Genomic DNA, 21,621 nt, shown 5'->3' with positions numbered 1-21,621 from the left:
AAGGGAGTGATGTTAAATTTTTTCCAAGTGGTTACGATATTTTTAATCTGCGCGCCTAACATATGTACTAACAATAATGTAATTGAGCAAAATAGAACAAGCAATATCCTAGAATTCTTTACCAGAGAGTTTTGATAATCTGTAAGCAACATAAAATTCTTTATTGTAAACGTAAAATTACTAAGGCAAAATAAATGAGCAAGTATGATTCGATCAGAACACACAATTGTAATATTACATGATACAGACAAATCAGCACGATGCTTACATAAGGTTTGATCGACTTCTGTGCAATATATCGAAGCATTTATATTAACAAATAACGGATACAAACTTACCTCTACTTCGTATGTTTCGTTCTTCATGCTTACCTCCACTCTGCCTCTTAAATATTTAAATTCACCATCATAACGAAAGAAATGTGATTTGATTCTAGAGGGTTTTCGCCTTTTCCCATTAACTTTACTTCTTCCTCAAAGTATTTAAAAATTCTAAATAATTTCACAGCCCTTGTTCGTATGTACTTCACACCACCTCATTTACTTTACATTCATGTTTATATAGAAAATAAAATGGCGATCACCATGCTAACGGAGAGGAAATGATGTCAGCACTATTTCAGTCTTGCTTTTCTTCTATTTTTATAATGCTGTTTGGTATTCGGTGTATAACATCTATTTCTTGTTCCTCACAATTTAATCTTAATTTATGTGCCTAATAATTACAAGCTTTTAATTTCGTGACTTCTTTAACTTATCCCGTGTGATGTTCTCCCTAATCTCTACTTAAAAACTTTATAAGTAATTCATCATATTTATTAGACGTTAATTGAACACTAGGTGTCAGCTGAGCAACTTGAATACATAACACTTCAAGCGTTGTTCCTATCTCTGTAATATTAATAGGATTTCCAAATGACTCTAAAGTGGTAGATACTTTAACCCCCGTTAAAGCTGTAGTAATCGCGGATTCTGCCTCCGTGTTACTGTGTTTTCAAGTACCGTAATTGCGGGCTACTTGGACCCATAGCAAAAACTCGTTTAAAGTCCCATATGCAATGCAATAATGAGTGAGTTCAGAGTTAGATCCGTTAGATGGGATCATAATGCAGGCGTACACACATTGAAACTAGTTCTCTGGTAGGCTAAGATTGAGCAACATTGGTGAGAAAGGTCGTTGACGAAAAGAGTGTATTTATTGACCGCCAAACTTTTATGTGTGGATACTATTTGCAAGGAAGTGGAACCAATGCTAAGTAAACACATAAGTAGTTACATATACGTTAATGAAACTGACATGGTAAACTTTCTCATATACAATAAGATGAGTGCGTAATTGCATTATTTATGAAGTGTGTACATATGACCTGAAAAATATGGATATTTTGACCCACCACATCTTTTGTTATCTTTATCCCACCCCATCCTTTGTTATCGTTATCAATGAAAAATAAAGGTCTGTTGTCACGTGTCACACAAGTAAGGACTTTTCATTGTTTCCTTAAGGATACCGGTACAAAATATTACATCAATATAAAAGATAACCTGCAGGTGGAAAATATGCTGATTTTTCATAACAGCTTGAAGAATGTTTACCAGCAGGTCAGTCGGGGAAAATGTCGCAAAAAGAAACAGAAGCTCACTTCAAGATAAGTCATTCCACCATTGAAAGAAGATTAAAGAACAGGTCAAGGCAGAATCCGGGCCATCTGAAAGTGTTCACTGAAGAAGAAGAATTAGCCTTCGCTAGTCATCTTGATAAAGTTTGTGATTTCGGATTCCTCGTTGATTAACTTGATTTCAGATGTACTGTGAAGTCCTATTTAGCCATGCATGGGAGAACTGTCATTGCTTTCTAAGACCATCTTCCCAGTCGAGATTGGGTGAAGTTATTTCAGAAATTGCACCTCCAGTCAACGACTAGATTCGCTGCTAATATAGATAGGGCTCGTGCAACTGTAGAAGAAAACGTAATCAGCTATTACAGTCATTATATTTGATAGTACCTCTTAACATGTTCTCTTTGTGGTTTGCAGTAAATAAAAAGTGTTGTTCTTGGAACACCTACGTCCTACTTAGTCTCAGAGCAGATTTCAATGGTTTTCTGTAGGAAAGTATGGGGGTGGGTTCAAGTAGCCCGAACGCGAGTCTTACTTGGAACCATTTTTTACAATAATGGCCTGTGTTTTGTGTTCAATATATGTAACTAAAATTGTCCTCGATATGTAAAATAAAGCCTGTAGTTCCACTTAATATGGATTATGACAATAACTGTCGAGTTTTCGTGGATGAAAACAGGCCGAAAGAACGAATTTATTGCAAAATTGGGTCCAAGTAGCCCGCATCTACGGTACATTAAATATGGAACAGTTTATTACACTTCTTTGAGCATTGTATACATAATCATAACGACTAATTTTTGAATTACATCTCGAACGGGACGATATAATAACTATTTCAAACAGAGCTCAGGATTCAATAAGGCTGGAATGACTAGTTATCAACTTGACTTACAGGAACTGGTACCGTGCTCATTATAATGTTAGGAACTGGTATCATGCTCACTGAAACATGACACGGTGGCTTTTCGTATTTACCAGATTAATAATGTAATTATATATATATATATATACTTTAATGCACCGGGTATTTTTATTAGACCTCCACTGCCAAGCAACTACTCAACCGAATATTTTGTTACAACCTGAAGTCTTCTAGTTTTCAGTTTCAGAGATTATTCACCATCTCTGTATTACAGTTTAATACTGATACCATTATCAATAACATACATATTTATCCCAGTATTGTCGAAAAGCGACAAAATGTAGTAATTCTCCGACACATATCCAGAAAGAGACAGTCCTAATTATGGTGCATATGGACTCCCAGCGTCACTTACTGTCAGCAGTGGGTTCGAGAGTTACCGGCATGTAAAGTTAATATAGAAATCCGTAGGAAATACAATGTTTGGACATTTCCTTAACGTCTCTTTCTGCTAACCTTAGGTAATCTACTACATAGAAACCATACTATGTATAAAGTACGAGAGGTAAGTGGAAGATAGCATTCAGACAGACAACAAGAATGAATATGTTTTAAAAGGATTGTTATTGAAGACACGTTGGAAACATTTACAGCGAACAATCGATGTGTAGATTGAGAAATAGAGCATGAGAAGCACAGAAGGTTTGCTCATTGTGTGCACACTTGACAAACGCTAACTCCTTACATTTTGAACACGTGCCATTGTTGATTGAATCAAAACAGTAATCGAGAGGAGAAATCTACATTCTAGGTGCTTCGCTCAAGTAACCAACTTTGTAGAAACCGTAGCAAATCAAGTTCCTGGACCTGGGAGCGCTGAACTGATACAACGTGAACAACAGCAATGCCAGGAATCGGTCACAGTGCCAGATGTTCACGTCACTCATCAACACCAGTGTGAGACGTAGCGGATGAATGACGTACTGCCTGTAGAAGTGCACATCCAATGGTTGCCTCTTTCCTGTGCATCTTTCAGGAATCAGCCTCTTGAAATTAACATCTGCGGGTTTATTTTTATTTCCTCACTTTTCTTTTTGTTTTCTCTTTTCCATATGCAGCCGAATGTAACTGCTATACATATTCCAGCCAAGCTCTTGGAATCACCCTGGGATATTTAGATTTGTGATGCGTCTTCGTCCACAGCGTTAACTATATTCAGATTAGCAGAAAGAGATGTCAAGGAAATGCCTAGACGTATTTCCTATGGATTCCTATGTTAATTTTACAGGCCCATAACTCCCAAATCCATTGCTGACAGAAGATCGGAATCCATATGCATCTTAACCCGAGATTACTAACCCTTATATTTTTTACCTCTTATTACTAACTATGCGTAAAACTGACGCATACATCCAAAATGTGTTAAATACAAGGAAAAATGGAATAATAAAGAGATATTAAAATTCAATGTATTTTATTGCATTACAATACTAACATAAACAACTTACTATGAGATATGCATAAGCAGTTTCTTTGATTTATGCTTTACACTATATTGCCATACAAAATTATGTGCTAAGTATAAAAGCTAATTTAATTTTATGCTGATATCACGTACACAAAATATTCTACGAAAACAGAAATATTTGTCTTACATTAAAATTAAGATTTTCAGACTGTCCATACATTATCAGATTCACTCACTCTTCACGATCATTTTAACAGTTTGGACAAAATTTCCTTTGATCCTCACCACATATTGGCTTCTTGCATTTTGTACAGTATGTTGTAGTGATTCGCCGTTTCGAGTAATGACACAGAAAACAGTATTGGCGGTTTCCTTTTCCAGTGACTGGCTGGGCTTGCTGTTCTTATGTTTTCCCCAAGAGCTTAGTTATTGTAACTTTAAGTTCTCTGCTTATAGACGGTGTAGCAAGTCGTTACTCTTGCCAAGGTGAAACGAATTGCTTGTGTAATTCTATCATGAAATGTACTCTTGAAAGAGGACTTGTAGTTTCTTCTTTGGATCTTCGAAAAAACTGATTATCCTGCAATATTTAGCATGCCATAAAACATGCAAAGTAGCCAACATCTTGTTTTCCTGCTGCCATTCATGTCTCCACACATGTGGTCAAAAGTGTCTACTGCCCCTTTTGTTTGTTTGTATGTCAGTATTATTTCAGGTTTGTTTGATGTCTTATCTACGGACAGTCCGTCGTGCATGGTTGACAAGACCAAGACTAATTTATTTGACTTAGGTTTAAAGTATATTGCTGTGAATCCTTCCGCGAATAAGAACATAGAACTATTCACTTCTCTGTTAGGGAAATGCACATCAACAAACTCCGGTGGCAATTCGAGCTTATTGCTTCTTGTGGTTCCAACAGCAGTTAACCCGTACTCAGAAATAAATTTCTGGAAAAAAGGCACGCTCGTAAACCAATTATCCATTGTTATGTTTCGGTTGGTATTTTTGGCGCATTCGACAAGAGATTTTACAAAATATCTGGCAGCTTCTTCTCCAGAAGGTGTGGTTCTCTTACCTAAATAGGGTATAGCCGTGACCATGTATTTAGTTGAATTATCACAAAGCATGATAATTTTAAGCCATTCTTATTTGGTTTATTACTCATATAAACTAGAAGTGGGCATCTACCACGAAACCCTAGTAATTGCTCATCTACATTGCAATGAGCTTCGCTTGTAAGTCGTTTCGCAATTAGACACAAAAATATCCCACACTGTCTTAATGGGAGCAAGTTTACTTTCAGCCCTCCTTTGTTCCCTTGTTGCTTTGTCATCGAATCTGAGACAATTTATTAAGAAATCAAACCTTTCACTACACATCGTACCCCGATATCTGTCACCACAATAATCACTGTTAAATAGAAGTCTTGATGGCAAATGATTGTAATTGAGCGCTGCAGACAGTATGAGGATTCCTATTAAGGCTTTAGAGGTGTTTTTAATGGTAGCATTACTAACTCGGTACTTCCTTCTTTTTATTTCAATTTCTTCATTTGTTCTTGTCACTATTTCATTAATTATATCGTCTGTGAAAAACAAATTAAAACACTCTTTAAGGTCGGCATTTACTTTTTTCGTAGGTCCAGGACAAATGTGAACTATATTTTTACTTGGAATTTTCCCATCGGATTTGGTGTGAGAAGTTTCCCATCGAAAGCCACTTTTACCTATTGATGCCCCTTCCTCAAGGAAAAGAACCATTGAAGGACTCACTCCATCCGATTGTTTTGAACTTGAAGACTCGTCTTCTTTAGAAATTTTCCTCTTCTTTGCATTGCCACGAGTTTCTACACTTTGCTTCATGGATCGCTCTGTCTCACGAATATTCTCCACAGTTATGTTTTCAGTTTCTGATTCGCTGGTAGTAAGTCGGATCCACATCACTATCGTCAGTCCAAAATTGTTTTTCAAGACAATCCTCCTCGCTTCCATCACCGTCATCTATTTTATCAAGCATACGAATTATTCGTTCTTCCTCACTGATAGTCATTCGGTAATCTAAAAAATGAAAAATGGAAAGGCATCATAATTATAGCTTTTCAACTTATGTGAGGATGTTGCACCTGTTTTATGCAGAAAGATTCACTGTTAATCATATACTTGCATAAACATTACGTATTATTTATAACCTCTTGAAACTAACCATGAGTAAACTATACGTACAACATTTTTCTATAAATACTAACCATGCGTAAAATCGACGCACTAACTTAAAAAAATAAGCACCTGTGGCAAGCTGTCCCGCTGCAAAAATAAACCACCACTTACACGGTGGGAAATAACACTAAAATTTTAGTGACTATGCGTAAAATTTACGCAGTGTTAATAATCTCGGGTTAATTAGGACTGGTTCTTTAAAAATATGTGTCGCATTCAACCATTCCGGATTTAGAGGAACGAAGTGTTCGTGAAACCTTCTTCATAGTAAATATCGTAAAAATTCTTCGATTTTCATGATAGAGCGGGTTTTGTTTGAGATATATGAGATATATTGTTTGAGGATAAGATTAGGGAAGAAACATTAGTTTTTTTTTTTGTTTGTTTGTTTGTTTGTTTTAACTTGTTCAACTGTCATTTCTTAAAATTCACAGTTTTTCATGAAACATTATGTGTGCTTTTATTCAAGCTTTTCGGTGGGGCCAATTACTTGATTGACATAAGCAGGACAAGGGAATGAATTCTTCTCACCCTCAATTTGAACACTTTCCTGGGTAACTTTCTTAATAAACGTGACGTACATTTTTTTGATTGGTTAGAGTTGAAATCGATCAAGAGTAAGGTATTAAAAACCTTCAACATACATAAACTACAGTCAAGATAATCACTAATTATCGCTTTATTTAATTTGTTAATTATGTTCTTTTGATATAAACATCTTAGTTAATTCTGTTTAATTACTTTCAGAAAACAAAGAAGTGACAGTTCTCAGTTGAATAATACACAAGCTGGTATTAATGAGTCAGATAATAGAAAGCAGCTCTCAGCCAATAAGGTATCTGCTAATGACCTGATGTCTGACACAATGTTTAGAGTAAACCAGGATTTCAGATGTGTTTCTGAAAAGCGTAGCATAAAGAATATGTATCATTGCGACAAATGTAACAAAGAATTTTCAAAGAGACGTGCTCTACTTACCCATCAGATGCATCACAATAAATATATAACACCCAGAAAGGGGAGAAAAAGAGCATACTCTCGTTTCGGAAGAAAAGATTTACGTGTTGGTAGAAACATGTTGTTGACTAATTCAGGAATTCAAAATGAAGAAAAGTTAGTTTGTCAAATGTGTAATATAGCTTTTCCTTCTAAGGACAAGTTGGAAGAACACATGTCTATTCATCATGATAAAACACCACATCAGTGTTCAGTGTGCGGGAAGTCGTTTGGCTCGCTTGGAAATTTGACTAACCATTTACGAATTCACACAGGTGAACGAAAGCACGGAGAGAAATCGTCGACGTGTCATATATGTAACAAAGTTTTGAGTACACCTTCCAGTTTAAAACTACATATGAACACTCACGACGAGGAAAAGCGCTACAAATGTTCAGTATGCGGGAAGAAATTCCGCTCTTTTAGTTATTTATCTATTCATTCACGCCTTCACACCGGCGAAAAACCTTATCAGTGTTCAGTGTGCAAGAAGAAATTCAGCTTCTACACTAGTTGGTATGTTCACTTGCGTATTCACAACGGCGAAAAACCCTATAAATGCAAAAAATGTCCGGAAGCTTTTCTTCGAAGTAAATTGCTTAAAAAGCATATGAAAATTACACACACATGAATTCAGTGACGATAATATTAACACTTTTACATGTATATTTTGGGAAACCATATATGTGTCTGTATAAGAAAGGATTCGGCTTAATAATTCTTGACTCTACTTTGTGTTTAATAAAAATGAATAGAAGTTTATAGTGACAGACGTTTGTAAAAGAAATCACTTGAATCAGAGATCATTTTGCAGAGTTAAACTCCATAGCGTCAGTGTTATCTATCAAAGGTGCTGATGTATTTCTCAACCATTAACACTGGAATGTTATTTTTTCTTGTGTTCTTTGTCTTTGAATAGTAGTGTGTTACGCGTCAAATATTTGTTGTGTGGAAATACATCGAGAAATGCCATTCACTTTTGTTACCCTGCTACAATTGTACACCTCATAGAGGATAATGAATATTTCTTATTACTAAAATTTGTAACAACATCGTATAAAATTGTAAATGATATTTATATTGCATATTTTTGTCGATATTTTCATGAATAGGTATGTCAGCGTTCATACGAGCATTATACTATATAGAGTTTCTTATATGAGTAGTAGTGTATTATATTTTTATTGATTGACTGTAATTCCTTAGTTGTTACATCACTAGAATCATTACATTATTTATAGAAATATTAACAGGCTGTAGAACATGTAAAGCCATAAGTACAATAAATATATATATATATATATAAAATAACAATGTAATTTATTTTCCTTTTCGATAATTATATATACACAGGATGGACTATTTATTTTGATACACCCTTGTAACTAATAGGTGTAAAACTTGGAAATTTTGTACCATGAAAGTATCGACAAGAGGACATTGTTTGACATGCACTGCAATACAACCTAGATTAACCTAGATTAACAGTCATTCCAACCTAATATAAAGTTTATTTCTTCAAATGGCAGTACGTCAGGTTGATACATATTTCAAATCTAAGGTGTGCTTAAGCATAAGTGTCGCGAAATTGTAATCAAGATAGAAAGCGCCATACTCACGATAAACTATTTATTCTTTCTTGCACGAACAGAAGGTACAAAACGCTGCAAGAAAATGTTACAACTTGGTTGACATGGGTCCATGCCTGTAGGTCTCCACCAGCTTGCTGCGGAACCTCATGAACAGCCTTTTTCCGGACTTTTCTGCCACTCGCTTGGAAATGGTTGCCCACACGCGCTTGCAACCATTCAAATTCTTTGGAGGCGTCTTCCTTTTCTTGTATTCAGCCTTGCATAGTGCCCAATATCTTTCGATAGGTCGATTTTGGGGCACATTTGGGGGGTTAATGTTTTTGGGAACGAAGTTGATGTTGTCCTCTAAAAGCTTGGTCACTGTACCCGCATAATGTGAAGTTGCCAGGTCTGGCCAAAATAATACATTACCCATGGTCCTCTTCTTCCCCAAAATGGCAACAGCCGTTTCTTGATGCACTCTTCTCTATGTATATCCTGGTTCATGGTACCAGTGGTAATGAATGGTTCAGACACATCACAGTCTTCAGAAATGGTTTGCCAAACCAAGTATTTAGCTGGAAATTTCGTTTTTTGTTGCACTCGAGCTTCGTATGGGATAGCATGTCCTGGAACGAAGCTATAGTACTTAGTTCCAGTCGTTTCTTTGGGATCCGCGAACACGTATGTTTCGTCATCCATTACAAAAAAATGTTCTCCGCCACTAGGAACACTCATCTTGTAGAGTTTTTTTTGTGCCCCTTTTGACTCGCTCCACTTGATTTTTCACGTACTTTGGTTTATGCTGCTTCTTCCTAGTGACAATCCCAAGCCTCTTTTTTTGCTCGATTCACTGTAGATTGCGACGTTCCCACGCGCTTTGCCAACTCACGTTCTGAGCATGATGGATTTTGGACCAATAGTCTTTTGAGCCTTGCATCTAGCTTGGTGTTTGGTTTCGGTCGGTATGACGGCTTTAGATCAGTGCTTCCAGTATCCACGAAACGTTTTGTGGCTCTCTGGGTTGTCCTGTCAGACACACCTTGCTTCCGGAAATGCTCTAAAGTTGCTTTTTGATTACCGTTTTGGCTCTGGAAAAATTTGCCTATCGCCTTGCTCAGGTATTTTGACTCTTCACGCTTCATTCTGCATCCACTCTTGCACTACAACTAGCTGGCTAGAAACTGTGATAAACACACTTTACAAGGACCTATAGATGGCGCTTCTCGTGCAATTTGTTCCGTGTTGGCATGACGTTACACCACATGACACTTATGCTAAATCATGCCTTACGTACTAAACGAAAACTTACAATACTACATTGTTGCGAACTAAGAACACTGCAGTATCACAAACATTGAAAAAACAAATTTTGGAGTGTTATTATGAAGTGTTAGTCGTAGATCGATTGGTTTAAATTGTGAGATTTTAGACACCAAAAATATTTTAATACAGTTCACATTTCTGGGCCACAACTAGACATCAAATATTCTATTTCATACACCTTTACCGAGTGTATTGCCACAAAATTCAACTGAAATATGGCCAAATCGTACGTACTCCGTTCTGGCTACTTTTTCTTCACAGTATTTACCCAGAATGTAATACAATTGTGTTGCCATTTACATTTTACAGGTTTCTTTCTATCTACCACTTTTGCTAAAATATAATATACTACCTCTTGCGATTTCACATATCTCAGTAAAATGTTGCCATTGTCTACTTCAACCAAATAGTACTTTCCGTTGGTGTACTTCGTTTCGGTCTTTATACTTTTTACTTGTACCCAATCTATTGCTGCTGTACTGTCTGTTTCTATCGTAACACACACATCTAAACATTCTGTAACACCAGTTTCACATATTCCCTGATGCACTTAATATTACACACAGCTTCACAGAGAGCAATGGTCCCAACTTCACATGTCGATAAGGCAACTAAATATTATTGTTTACCCTTCCGTGCAACTAGTGAAGTTTCTGTTGTTATTGCATATTCGCTAAATTATTTACTCTCCTGTGTTGAATTGTAAGTTGCATCAGAACTGTCCGATAATGTGCATTTTTCGTACAATATATTGAAGTATAATTTTCAGTAATTTCAGGTACCTAAGAATTATCCTAACAGCAGCCAGATGTATTTCTCTTGGATCACTGTTAAATTTTGACAGATAACTGACATTGAAAAATATTAGGTCGTATACATACAGCTAATTACATTAATAATCCTAACGTTCCTAGATGTTTTTGGGTATAGGTTTAAATTGTTCATACAAATCTTGACTAACACTCGCCGGCGTTTGAACAATATTAGTCACGCATTTTATATCTAACAATTTACAAATATGCCCTTTCTGAGATAGTTCAAACCCCTCTTTGCGTTTCCTTATTTCAAAACCTAAAAATTTAGTGAAGTTGGAACTTTCTTGTACGAGATCGATATTCTCTTGCATTTTCCCTATTGTTGCTTCGATTACCTTTGTATCTTTACCGATTACTAAAAGTCATCAACGTACATTCCTATATAAATATATTATCCATTAACTAGCATTTTATAGATACAAGAATCAACTCCAATGTTTCAAAGCCTATATCTAACACGATCCTTTTGTAAATCCTTCGAGTTGCTCCATGTAAATCTTTTGAGTTCATCATACAAATAGCCAGGTTTCACGTTGTATACTTTGAGACTTCTACTTCACATTGTGCCGCCAATTTTAGTAATATTCGCAGCGATTCCATCTTCATGACTGGCGAAAAGAAAGTTTTATAGTCCACTCCTTGTTTTTGTCCAAATCGTACGGCTACTAATCTTGTTTTTCTTCTGCTTATTGAGCCAAACGTATTTTCCTTTGCGCTATGTACCCATTTATTTCTTCCGTTTCATATTTTTTCTTCCGGTACTAGGGTTCATGTCTTGTGCTGTCTTAAGTATTCTAGTTGTTCTTCCACTGCCTGTTTCCATTGATCCCTACATGGTGAACTCATTGCTTCTTCGTACGTTTTCGGTACATCTGGTGTGATTAGGTTTGCTTATTTCCATCTGTTCTTCTCACTTTGCAATTGTAACTTTCGTTCGTCTTTTTTTTTTTTTTTTTTTTGTATATATATATATCCATTCTGAAAACTGTACACAGATAACTGTAGAAAGCATTACCACTGAACGACGTAGAATAAGAAAGAAACCCAAAGAGCACTCGAATGATTTATGGATGTAAATAATGCTCCAAGTCCATGTAATGTAGTTATGTAAAATAACACTCTGGAAGTTAATGTATGCTGTCTCAGTGTACAAGGGCTGAAAGACAAAAATGATATTCTCATGGAGTTTTTAATAAAATTCTACAAGTGTATTATGTATAAGTGAGCACTTCGCTTTCGCATTATGAACTTGATTACTACAGTATAGAAGCTTTTAAATTAATAAATAGTTACAGTCGAAAACATAAAAGGGGTGGGACTACAATCTGGGTAATGAATAGTTTGTGAAAAGCTAGAGTTAGTTCTTATGTGAGGAAATTAATGTTGAAGTAACTAGGATAATCATAGAGAATTTAAAACTATTAATCGTATCATTATATAGGTCCCAAGATGGAGACTAATGTATTCCTAAACTATCTGGAACTCGTATTCACATACTTAAATAATACGAAAAGCTATAAAATTATAATAGGAGGTGATATGAACTCTCAGTTTGATGTTACTACCGATAAAAGAAGTGTAATTGATCTTGTAAATTTATTAAAATAGTCTAATTTTTATGGTACGAATTAGGAGAACCACATGTTTAGATGATACTTCTGATACATTGAAGTAAATACTTGGCGTGGTTCCTTTCGTATATTCTGATCATGATTCAGTATAGGTAGTGGTAAAGAGATATATGAGAAATGTGTATGGAAATAATCACGATTGTACAAAATTAGTCCGAACAAGGTCAATCACACCAAATAAGCTAGAAACTTTAATCACAATGCTCACATGGGAAAACTCCTTTGCAATATATTGCTGCAAAATATGCAAGCTTTGATGCAAATGATGCATTCAATTATTTCTTAACATTTTTGAATAGATATAACATGTGTTTCCCTCAAAGAACAGTCAAAATTAAATTTGATAATACAGCAAGTAAATACAATAAAAGTTCGTGGTACACTCCAGAATTATCCAATATAAGAAAGGCAGTAATGCCGTATTATGATTCGTACAAAAGAGAAACAACTGAAAACAAAGTTATATCAACGCAAGAAGAAAAGTACAAAGCAGAACTAAATTGTATTATAATCAAAATTGTATTGAAAAAACTACAAATAAATTTAAAGATGCTTGCAAAATAATTAAAAAGTTTAATAGCAAAAGGGGGAAAATGTACCTGTTTCGTCGGACATACTAAATACCTTTTTCGTTAACTCAGTTGAAGAAATCAACATGAACAATACAAACACTACTGATAATAGTCACGATAATACACGTATCACTTATCAATACATATTCATATTTCAATATGCGACTCCGGAAGAAACCATTCGAGTAGTCAACAAAGGAGGTGGGCGGATAAGGGCCATTTTTCGCCCATCAGACAACGGAAAAATGAAGTGCCCGATTCCGACAAGTTTGCAATGTATTTATATACTAGAAGATATGTTGCATATGTAAAGATAATAGATACGTGATAAAGAAAATAGTAAGTCATAGAAATGAGTGCCCAAAAAGAGTTCCTTTCAGCGTTTTGCGACATTTTTGTAATGTTTGCTGTCTTTGATGGAGGCTTATAGGAAGAAGGAGTCGATGAACCAAAATAAATCTGACTCGTCATAATATAACGCTGTGTAACCTTTGATATGAGTACTAATTGATTTTGGTTCAGTGTGTCCTTCTACCTATTAGAGAACAAAATGTATTGCGCGAGAGTATAGAGCGATGACTACCGTTTATACGCTGTAATGTACGAGTTCAACTGGAGACTCCAGCTCTGATGTTATTTACCGATTGTGACTGAAAATACATGCTCAGCATGTCAATAAAATATATAAAGAAAATGTATTGTTTGCGCGGATGTGTGTAGGGCAGCAAAAATAGAGACAGCACGTTATGGAGTATTGAGAAGGTGTGTCATTTCTGAAAGTGGTATGAGTAAAAGTGCGAGCAGGAAAACTAGTCGCAGAATGGCATGAAATTCTGCAATATATATATATCGAAGAATCATACATACCACGCGTCAATGAAGTACCTATGGGAATTCATTGATACGTTATATTGCAATACTGAGGGAAAGATGAAAAACAACTACCAACAATAGCTACCTGATGTATCCGATCCAAGCTAATACATACCCATACCCACAAACACCCCCCCATATACATCATCATCATCATAGGTATTCTGCCTTTATTGGCAGGTCACTTGCCGCAGCTGAGAAGCTTCCATGCTCCACGGTCCTCCGCTAAACTTTTCGTCTTCGCGTATGATCTTTCTGTTTTAATATCATCCATTAATTGTAGTCTCCTTCGCCCCCTCCCTCTCTTTCCCGCCACCATACCCTCTAGGACGTCCCTCATGATACAATCTCTTCTTAGGCAATGTCCCAACCAGTTTCTCTTCCTCTTCCTAATAATATCTAAAAGTGTTCTTTTCTCACCCACCATTTCTAACACTCTCTCATTCGTTTTCCGCTCGACCCAACTAACTCTTATACAGGGTAGGCCATTTTAATCAATCCACGGAAATATCTGAAAAATGATAAAACATAGAAGAAATTTTTGAAGTACACGTTATATATTGCTAAGGGGGAAAACCAGTTCCTTCAAAAGTACCCCTCCCCGCCCCCCGTAAATGGGGGTAACGGGGGATACTTTGAAATGTCAAATGGGAACATGGGTCGAGTAATACCTCGTTTGAAAGGTCTTGGAAAACTAAGTAACGCTGTACCAAAAGATGTTTCATATTGTGCACCAGTTTCAAAATGGCCGCCATGATATGGTTCGGAAACTCCAGTACCCGTAGTATGAAAACCATGGAAGGTAAATGAATGGAACAAAATTGAAATACGTAAATATCATAGGGCATATCGAATGGTGTGGTCCCTGTGATCCCAGCGGCCTTCCTGAAGGGGCAGATATACGCGAGCTCGTGTGTGTGTGTCAAGGTGTAGAAGTGTGGAGTCTGCGTCCTGTGCACCTAGATAAGCGCCACTGGCGGCAACTATTGGAATTACACGTTTCCATTCCCCTATTTGCTGCGCTGCGATCGGAGTGTTCAGTTGTGTTGTGCCGCAATCAAACCATAGGTAAGAAGTGCAGATATCAATCGTGAGTTTGCAACTGTTTGTGCAAACATATATTGACGAACTGAATAAGACATAATGCCGAACGGGGACAGTGTGATTGTTGTAAAACCTGGCAAAGAAAATCTACGGCTTTTCGTACCTGTTCTAACAAAAACATTATATCGATTCTGAGAAGTTCTAACAATTGCGATATACAGAGTGGTGCGAAGTTGTGCTCGAAATGCAGATCATATGCATGTCGTGTGCTTCGTTCTCGAAGCACTCCTATGCCTTCGTCTGTTGTACAAAGAGATCGTGCATCTACGAGTACTGCCGTCGACACCAACTGTAAGAGTCCTAAAATAGAGTTAGCAATACCTCGTTTTCACAACTCTAATAGCTGTTGTATAATATGTAAGCGTAAGTACCCGTAAGCGTGTAAGTAAGTAACCGTGTACTTAGTGGCTGTACCAAAAGCAGCTCGAACGCAGGCCTTTACAGAAACGGGAATCTATATTTCGTCGGGAAAACGCATCTTATGGAGTCAGTATTCCGTGAGGAGGCTCTGCAAGCTATACGCCCTGTCAGTGAGAAGACAACAATGTCTGCGAAAGATATTGAAAGTCTGATAAACTATATCAGAAAGGTATCGATTTCGACTCACCGAGACGACTTTCCGACTCCGATTATTATACTCTTATGGGTATATCAATGTCTGATTTTAACTATTTATGACCTAGTAAAGGCCAAAATGCGTTCCTCAACACAGAGATCCTCTCGTACTTGTTTGGCAGTGTTATTTGTAAAGCTTCGAACGGGTCTCTCGAATGGTGTTCTGTCCACATTATTCAAAGTCAGAAAACGAAGAATATCATCTGTGCACTCTGCACGTGAGGCTTTGATGCAGAGCTTTGTTCCACTATATCTTGAAACGGAACACATCACCAGAACGCAGGTTATTGAAAACCATACGAGGCCTTTAACACGACGATTATTCATTCCCGACGACGGCAATGATACTACAATACTTGTTGCTGATGGCACGTACATTTATATCCAGAAGAGTTCCCACTATTCCTTTCAGCGACAATCATTCTCGTTACACGAAGGAAGACCTTTGGTGAAGCCTATGATGTTGGTCACGACGACAGGTTACATTTTGGATGTCTGTGGACCTCACTTCACGGATTGAAAGAACAATGACGCTAACATACTCACTCATATCTTAAAAAATGATGCACACAATGCACTCAGAGAGTGGCTGCAGCCAAAGGATGTTCTGATTGTTGATAGGGGCGTGATTGGCACTTCTGGAAGAAATGGGTCTTGTACCAGAAATGCCTATAGAGCGTCCCACTCTTAGATTGCAGTACAGAGTAAATGGAGCGCGCTGTTGCCACATTTCTTCCGCCGTATGTTTTATTTCGAAGAAAGAACAAGAAAGACAGAAAGAGTGATGAGTCTGTAAATAAATCCTTCTTAAATTCATATATTTTCAACTCTGTCATTCCATTCGCGCAAATTCATTTAGAACAGCGAATTAGAGGGTACGAAATAACAGTCTAACAATTGTGTGTTAGCAGACTAAACACTTCCACACACAAATTTCCTATACCGATTGTGCGGCAAACTAAGGAATAGCAATGGGTAAGATACTGCTACTGAATTTGGATAAGAGTGAAAACTGGAGTAGGGTGATAGTGATAAGTGACGAGAAAATGTGATGTACAAGAACGCTCATTCGTCTGTGTAAGCAAAATATTCGCTAATCCAATTCTATTTGTCAAACAAGTTACATCATAAAGTATATTGTGAAGGCGGCTTCTCCCCACTTCCGATGTTTTAAGACTGTATCATGAAGGACGTGCTAGAGGGTATGGTGGCAGGAAACAGAGGGAGGGGACGAAAAGAGACTACAATTACTGGACGATATCGAAACAGAAAAATCATACGTGAAGACGAAGAGGTTAACCGAAGACCGTGGATCGTGGAAGCTTCTGAGTTGCAGCAAGTGGCCTGCCAATAAAATATGATGATGATGATGATTATGACAAATGCAATGGTGAATAGGAACTGAACCTCCCTGGTATCTATACTCACTTCTGACACCTCTATCAGTCTGGAAACAGAAGAAGAATGAAAAGAAAACCCATTATGTCCGTTCTAAACAAACGCGCAAGTTGTGACTTTAAATCACGTATAGTGACAGCCAGATCCTTGGGTGAGGAAACAAAAGCAAACAGAATTATCAAACCCTGCTTCCTAAAGAAGTATGGGGGTAGGGAAGCATAAAGAGGCCTTTCATTCTGCTTTGTGAGCTCATAAAGTTATTTGTTATGAACGCTTTTGTCATTTTCATCTGTGTATTCAAAGTAAATAAGAGAAGTGGAATTGCAAACGAAACCAACTTTTATTGTTAAAATTGTCAGCATCTGAAACAGCATTAAGAACTACATGCGAACCATAATGAATCAATTACAAAACTAATAGCTTTTTATCACCAGGAATGAGGAGATTTATTATTAACAGATATTTGTCATATATATATATATATATATATATATATATATATATCTGTGTGTGTGTGTCTGTTTGTTTGTGTGTGTACGTGCTTGCGTGCGTGCAACTCAAGGAAAACAAGCAAAGTAAGCAGTGGAACGTAAGATTGAGTGGAGTTGACGCAATGTTTATCGTAGGTGAGGTCCAGGATTCGATTTTGCGAATATGCTTCCGTTAAGCAGTAGATTCGTGCTCGCATACCGTCAACAGTAAACACTCATCGGTATAGCACAATATTCTACATCAGCAACTTTAAAACAAACATTATAAGGAAAATATCATCGGCAAGATTTATCACTGCTTTTCTTCTGGTCAGATGCGCGGCTTGGAAAGTTGATGCTTAACACTAAAAGTCATAAAACCTAAATAAAGAAAGATATTGACCTGCGAATTGTTTTAAAAATAATTTCAATCTTTCTCAATATTTTTCTCGCTTTGCACCCCCATCTAATCTGAAAAATAAAAAAGTTTCTCACTAGTCAACTTTTTAGATATTGCATTGCAATAGTATATGCACTTTCTCTTACATTTTATTTTTTATTTTAAAATTCAAAAAGTTTTTTTGAATGCAAACTTTTCCAACATTGGCACCAAATATGGTATTAATAGCTGTATAAGTTTCATCGTTGTATCTCTTAGAGTTCCGAACTTATGACGTGGTATATTTAACGCGACGTTAGAATTTGCCATTAGCAAGATTTTACTCTTTCAATTTATTTCAATACTTGAAAATTGTTCTTGATGTGAGAAAAACAGATTATTTGATAGAGAATACAATGTTCTACAATAATTTATTCATACCTAGTAAAAGAAACTATTTCTAAAATTCAGGCTAAGTTTGGCAACAATGGGCATAAGGAAAAGCATTGCCATTTACTCCTGTACTGCAATCTAAGGGTGGGACGCTCTATAGATTCCTCAATAAGCAGCCGCAGTTTACAACAGCGGATGCTAATGAGGCGCGTCTTGTGACGAAAGTTCGATGGGTCGTCGAAGCCGTTAAGGGACAGTTGAAAAACTGGCGCACATTGGATAAAGTGGTACCCAATACGCAAATACCTTATATTCGTGACTATGCGAATTATATGTGCTCTTCTCAATGCTTTCTATCCTACAAGGATTCACAACACCGAAGATGACGAAATAATCGCTCAGCGGATGCTAATCGAACAGTGTGAATGGGGACTTCTCACAAGTAGCTAAACTAAGTTATGGTGTACCTCAGGGCTCTGTTTTAGGACCTTTAATTTTACCTTAATAAATGATCTACCATTAAGTATTGAAGCGAAATCTATCCTGTACACTGATGATACAACTTTCCTGAACAGAGCTAATAATTTGACTGACCTAGAGGATCAATGTAGGGTTACACTGATGCAAGCCACAGAATGGTTTAAAAACAATGGCTTTCTGTTAAACTAAAATAAGACTTAACAGATAATATTTACACTTAAAGATTACCCTAACATTAGTATGGACAACAAAATTTCTTGGCATTATGATAGATAGTAAGTTGACCTGTGAACCACATACACAACACGTCTATCGTAAATTATCAAGAACAGTATGTTCGTTGCGATCCTTAAGAACTACAGTGCCAAATAATTATCTACGAACTGCATATTTTGCATGTTTTCAAAGTATAATTATGTATGGTTTAATATTTGGGGATAACAGGAGTTACATAAATAATGTGTTACTATTGCAAAAGAAGGTTGTTAGAATAATTAGTAGTGTGTCCTTCAATGAACATTGTAAGCCATTATTTGTTCAACTGAAGATAATGACTGTAATTGCTTTTTACATTTATTTAGTAGTGATCTACACAAAATAGAATGTTTCGTTTATGTTATATAGACAATATATACATACATATAATACAAGATCGAGGAAACTAATAGATACATCTTACAATAGATTATCTAAAGTTAAAGACAGTTATGTTTTACTTTCATAGTATTCTTACTATTATTATTGCCTATAGCAGAGGTATCCTCCCAATCACAATAGGCGTACAAGACTTGTTTCCAAATGAAGGGTAAGGGAAGAAAAGAAGGAATGTCACAAAACTACATTTTCGAGAAAACGGCACTTTAATATTGAAAAGCTGTATAAAATGAATAGGGTTAGTCAAATATTTTCCCCGTTTTACATGGACATTTCTACATTTATGCATGTATGCATATACAGTCAAATAGTACCAACAGTCACCAACAGATAGGACAAAGCACCCGTTAAAGCACATACATGGACATTTCTTGTTTTTTCCCCTTACCCTTCAAATACAATTTCAAAGAGAAAAAACTAAAATAAAAATAACAGAGAAGAATAAGAAGACATATAAGTGCTCATTACAGTATTGACTACAGTAAATAAAAAAATATTGCAGTATGTACAGTCATACAAAAAATACTTTTACAAATATTACACTTTTACAATTTATATTTACAAATAAAAGTAATGTCAAAGAGTGTTGCATCTTGCTACTACAATTGAAACTTCTTACTTATATTACAGAGAATTTTAATTATATTTACCCAAAAATATTAAAAATAAAACTTTTATATGCAATACCATCAAAAGTATTAATTTAAACCATTTCCTTAATTTTTGATACATATAATTTAAATGGTAAGGAAAATCAATATTTGTTACATTGTATCAATTCGTTATGTCTTTTACTAAGCCTTATGACTGGTAAAAATTGGTTTAAATTAGCGCGTAAAATACCATAATAAAAGGGTAACCTATTACGCAATATTTTTATTTTTTTTATTTTTTTTTTACATTAAAACAAAATGAACCCAGAAAGTAACGATTATCAATAATACCATTAGCAATTTTATAGAGAAAGATAGTTGACCATTTCTCCCCTGATAATATAATGAAGTGATACCAAATTATTCTAATGAAGTCTTATAAGAAATCTTTCATGATACGAAGATTTGTTATATTTTTTATAATAAAGAAAACGTAGAAGCTTATTTTGCACCCGTTCAATTTGATCTATATTCTTTCTAGTGTAAAGAAACCATATAACGCGAGCTTATTCCAACTTAATTCTGATAAAACTATTAAATAAATTAGCTAAGACGAATTCATTTTTCATCTCCTGAGTATTTCTAAATATAAATCCTAGTAATTTGAAAGCCTCATTATACTTTTGTCAATATGGAATTCAGAAGTAATTTATTATCCAACAAGACTCCAAGATCTTTTACGATATTACATTTTTCGAGACAATTTATAATTGTAACATAATGCTTTTCTCTTTCCAGAAAAAGATATAACACAGCATGTATTTGAATTAAAATATAATTTATTGTCCAAACTCCATTTATATGCCCTTGATAAGTCAGAATTTAATTCATTGCAGTCAGTAAGTGTTTTTATCTCATATATAATTTGACATCAGCAAATAAATCCTAGAATATTTGAAGATTCTTGGTAAGTCATTAATAAATAGAAAAAAAAAGTCCTAAATTGGAACTATGTAAATGTGGTACCCGAGAATTTACCTTATATGTGTACGAGTTTATATGTCTGTATGTGACGAATTGTCGATCACTCAGATAAGAAGTCAGCTTTAAAAATTGTATCAAAATCCTTTGAAAAAAAAAGAAGAAGAAGAAGTGTCAACCTTATTTCCATCATTAAAGAAGTTGAATATGCATTGAACAAAATTAACCAAATTTGTTACAGTAGATTTTCCTTGACATAATCGTGTTCATTAGTAGATATATATGGTTTACCATGGTAATGTATTCTTCTGTATAATGCATTCTCAGATAGTTTTGACGGAGCCGAAATAATAGAAACAGATCTGTAGTTTACTACCTCTAAATTATTACTTGATTTATGGGTTGGACAGATTCTGGAAATTTTTTAGAGCTTAGGATATATTTTTGTTTTCAGAATTAAATTATTTATATGATATAATGAAATTTTTACACTGAACAACAATCTTTAAAGATGTCCCCTGGTATCAAATTAGGCCCACTAAGTTTTGAGGTTTTTATTTATTTATTTATTTATTTATTTTTGGGAATATTGTACAAAAATGT

General features: G+C 35.6%; 1 protein-coding gene across 5 annotated transcripts in view; it reads left to right on the top strand.

Moving 5' to 3' along the window:
* Positions 1-21,621, top strand: part of LOC145680688 (uncharacterized) — a 216,430-nt gene that overhangs the window by 90,183 nt on the left and 104,626 nt on the right. The window contains exon 4 of one of the 5 annotated variants that reach the window (XM_081751583.1): positions 6,915-8,469. The exons of the other annotated variants lie outside the window; for them this stretch is intronic. Within the exon in view, the coding sequence (XP_081607709.1) occupies positions 6,915-7,794 (880 nt within the window). The 3' untranslated portion in view covers positions 7,795-8,469. Of the gene's footprint in view, positions 1-6,914; positions 8,470-21,621 lie in introns of those variants that run through there. 5 annotated transcript variants of the gene reach the window in all.

This window comes from Thermobia domestica, chromosome 3 (assembly GCF_964235325.1).
Source record: "Thermobia domestica chromosome 3, izTheDome1.hap1.1, whole genome shotgun sequence".
NCBI classification, from domain to species: domain Eukaryota; kingdom Metazoa; phylum Arthropoda; class Insecta; order Zygentoma; family Lepismatidae; genus Thermobia; species Thermobia domestica.
This window is presented reverse-complemented; position numbering and strand designations above follow the sequence as displayed.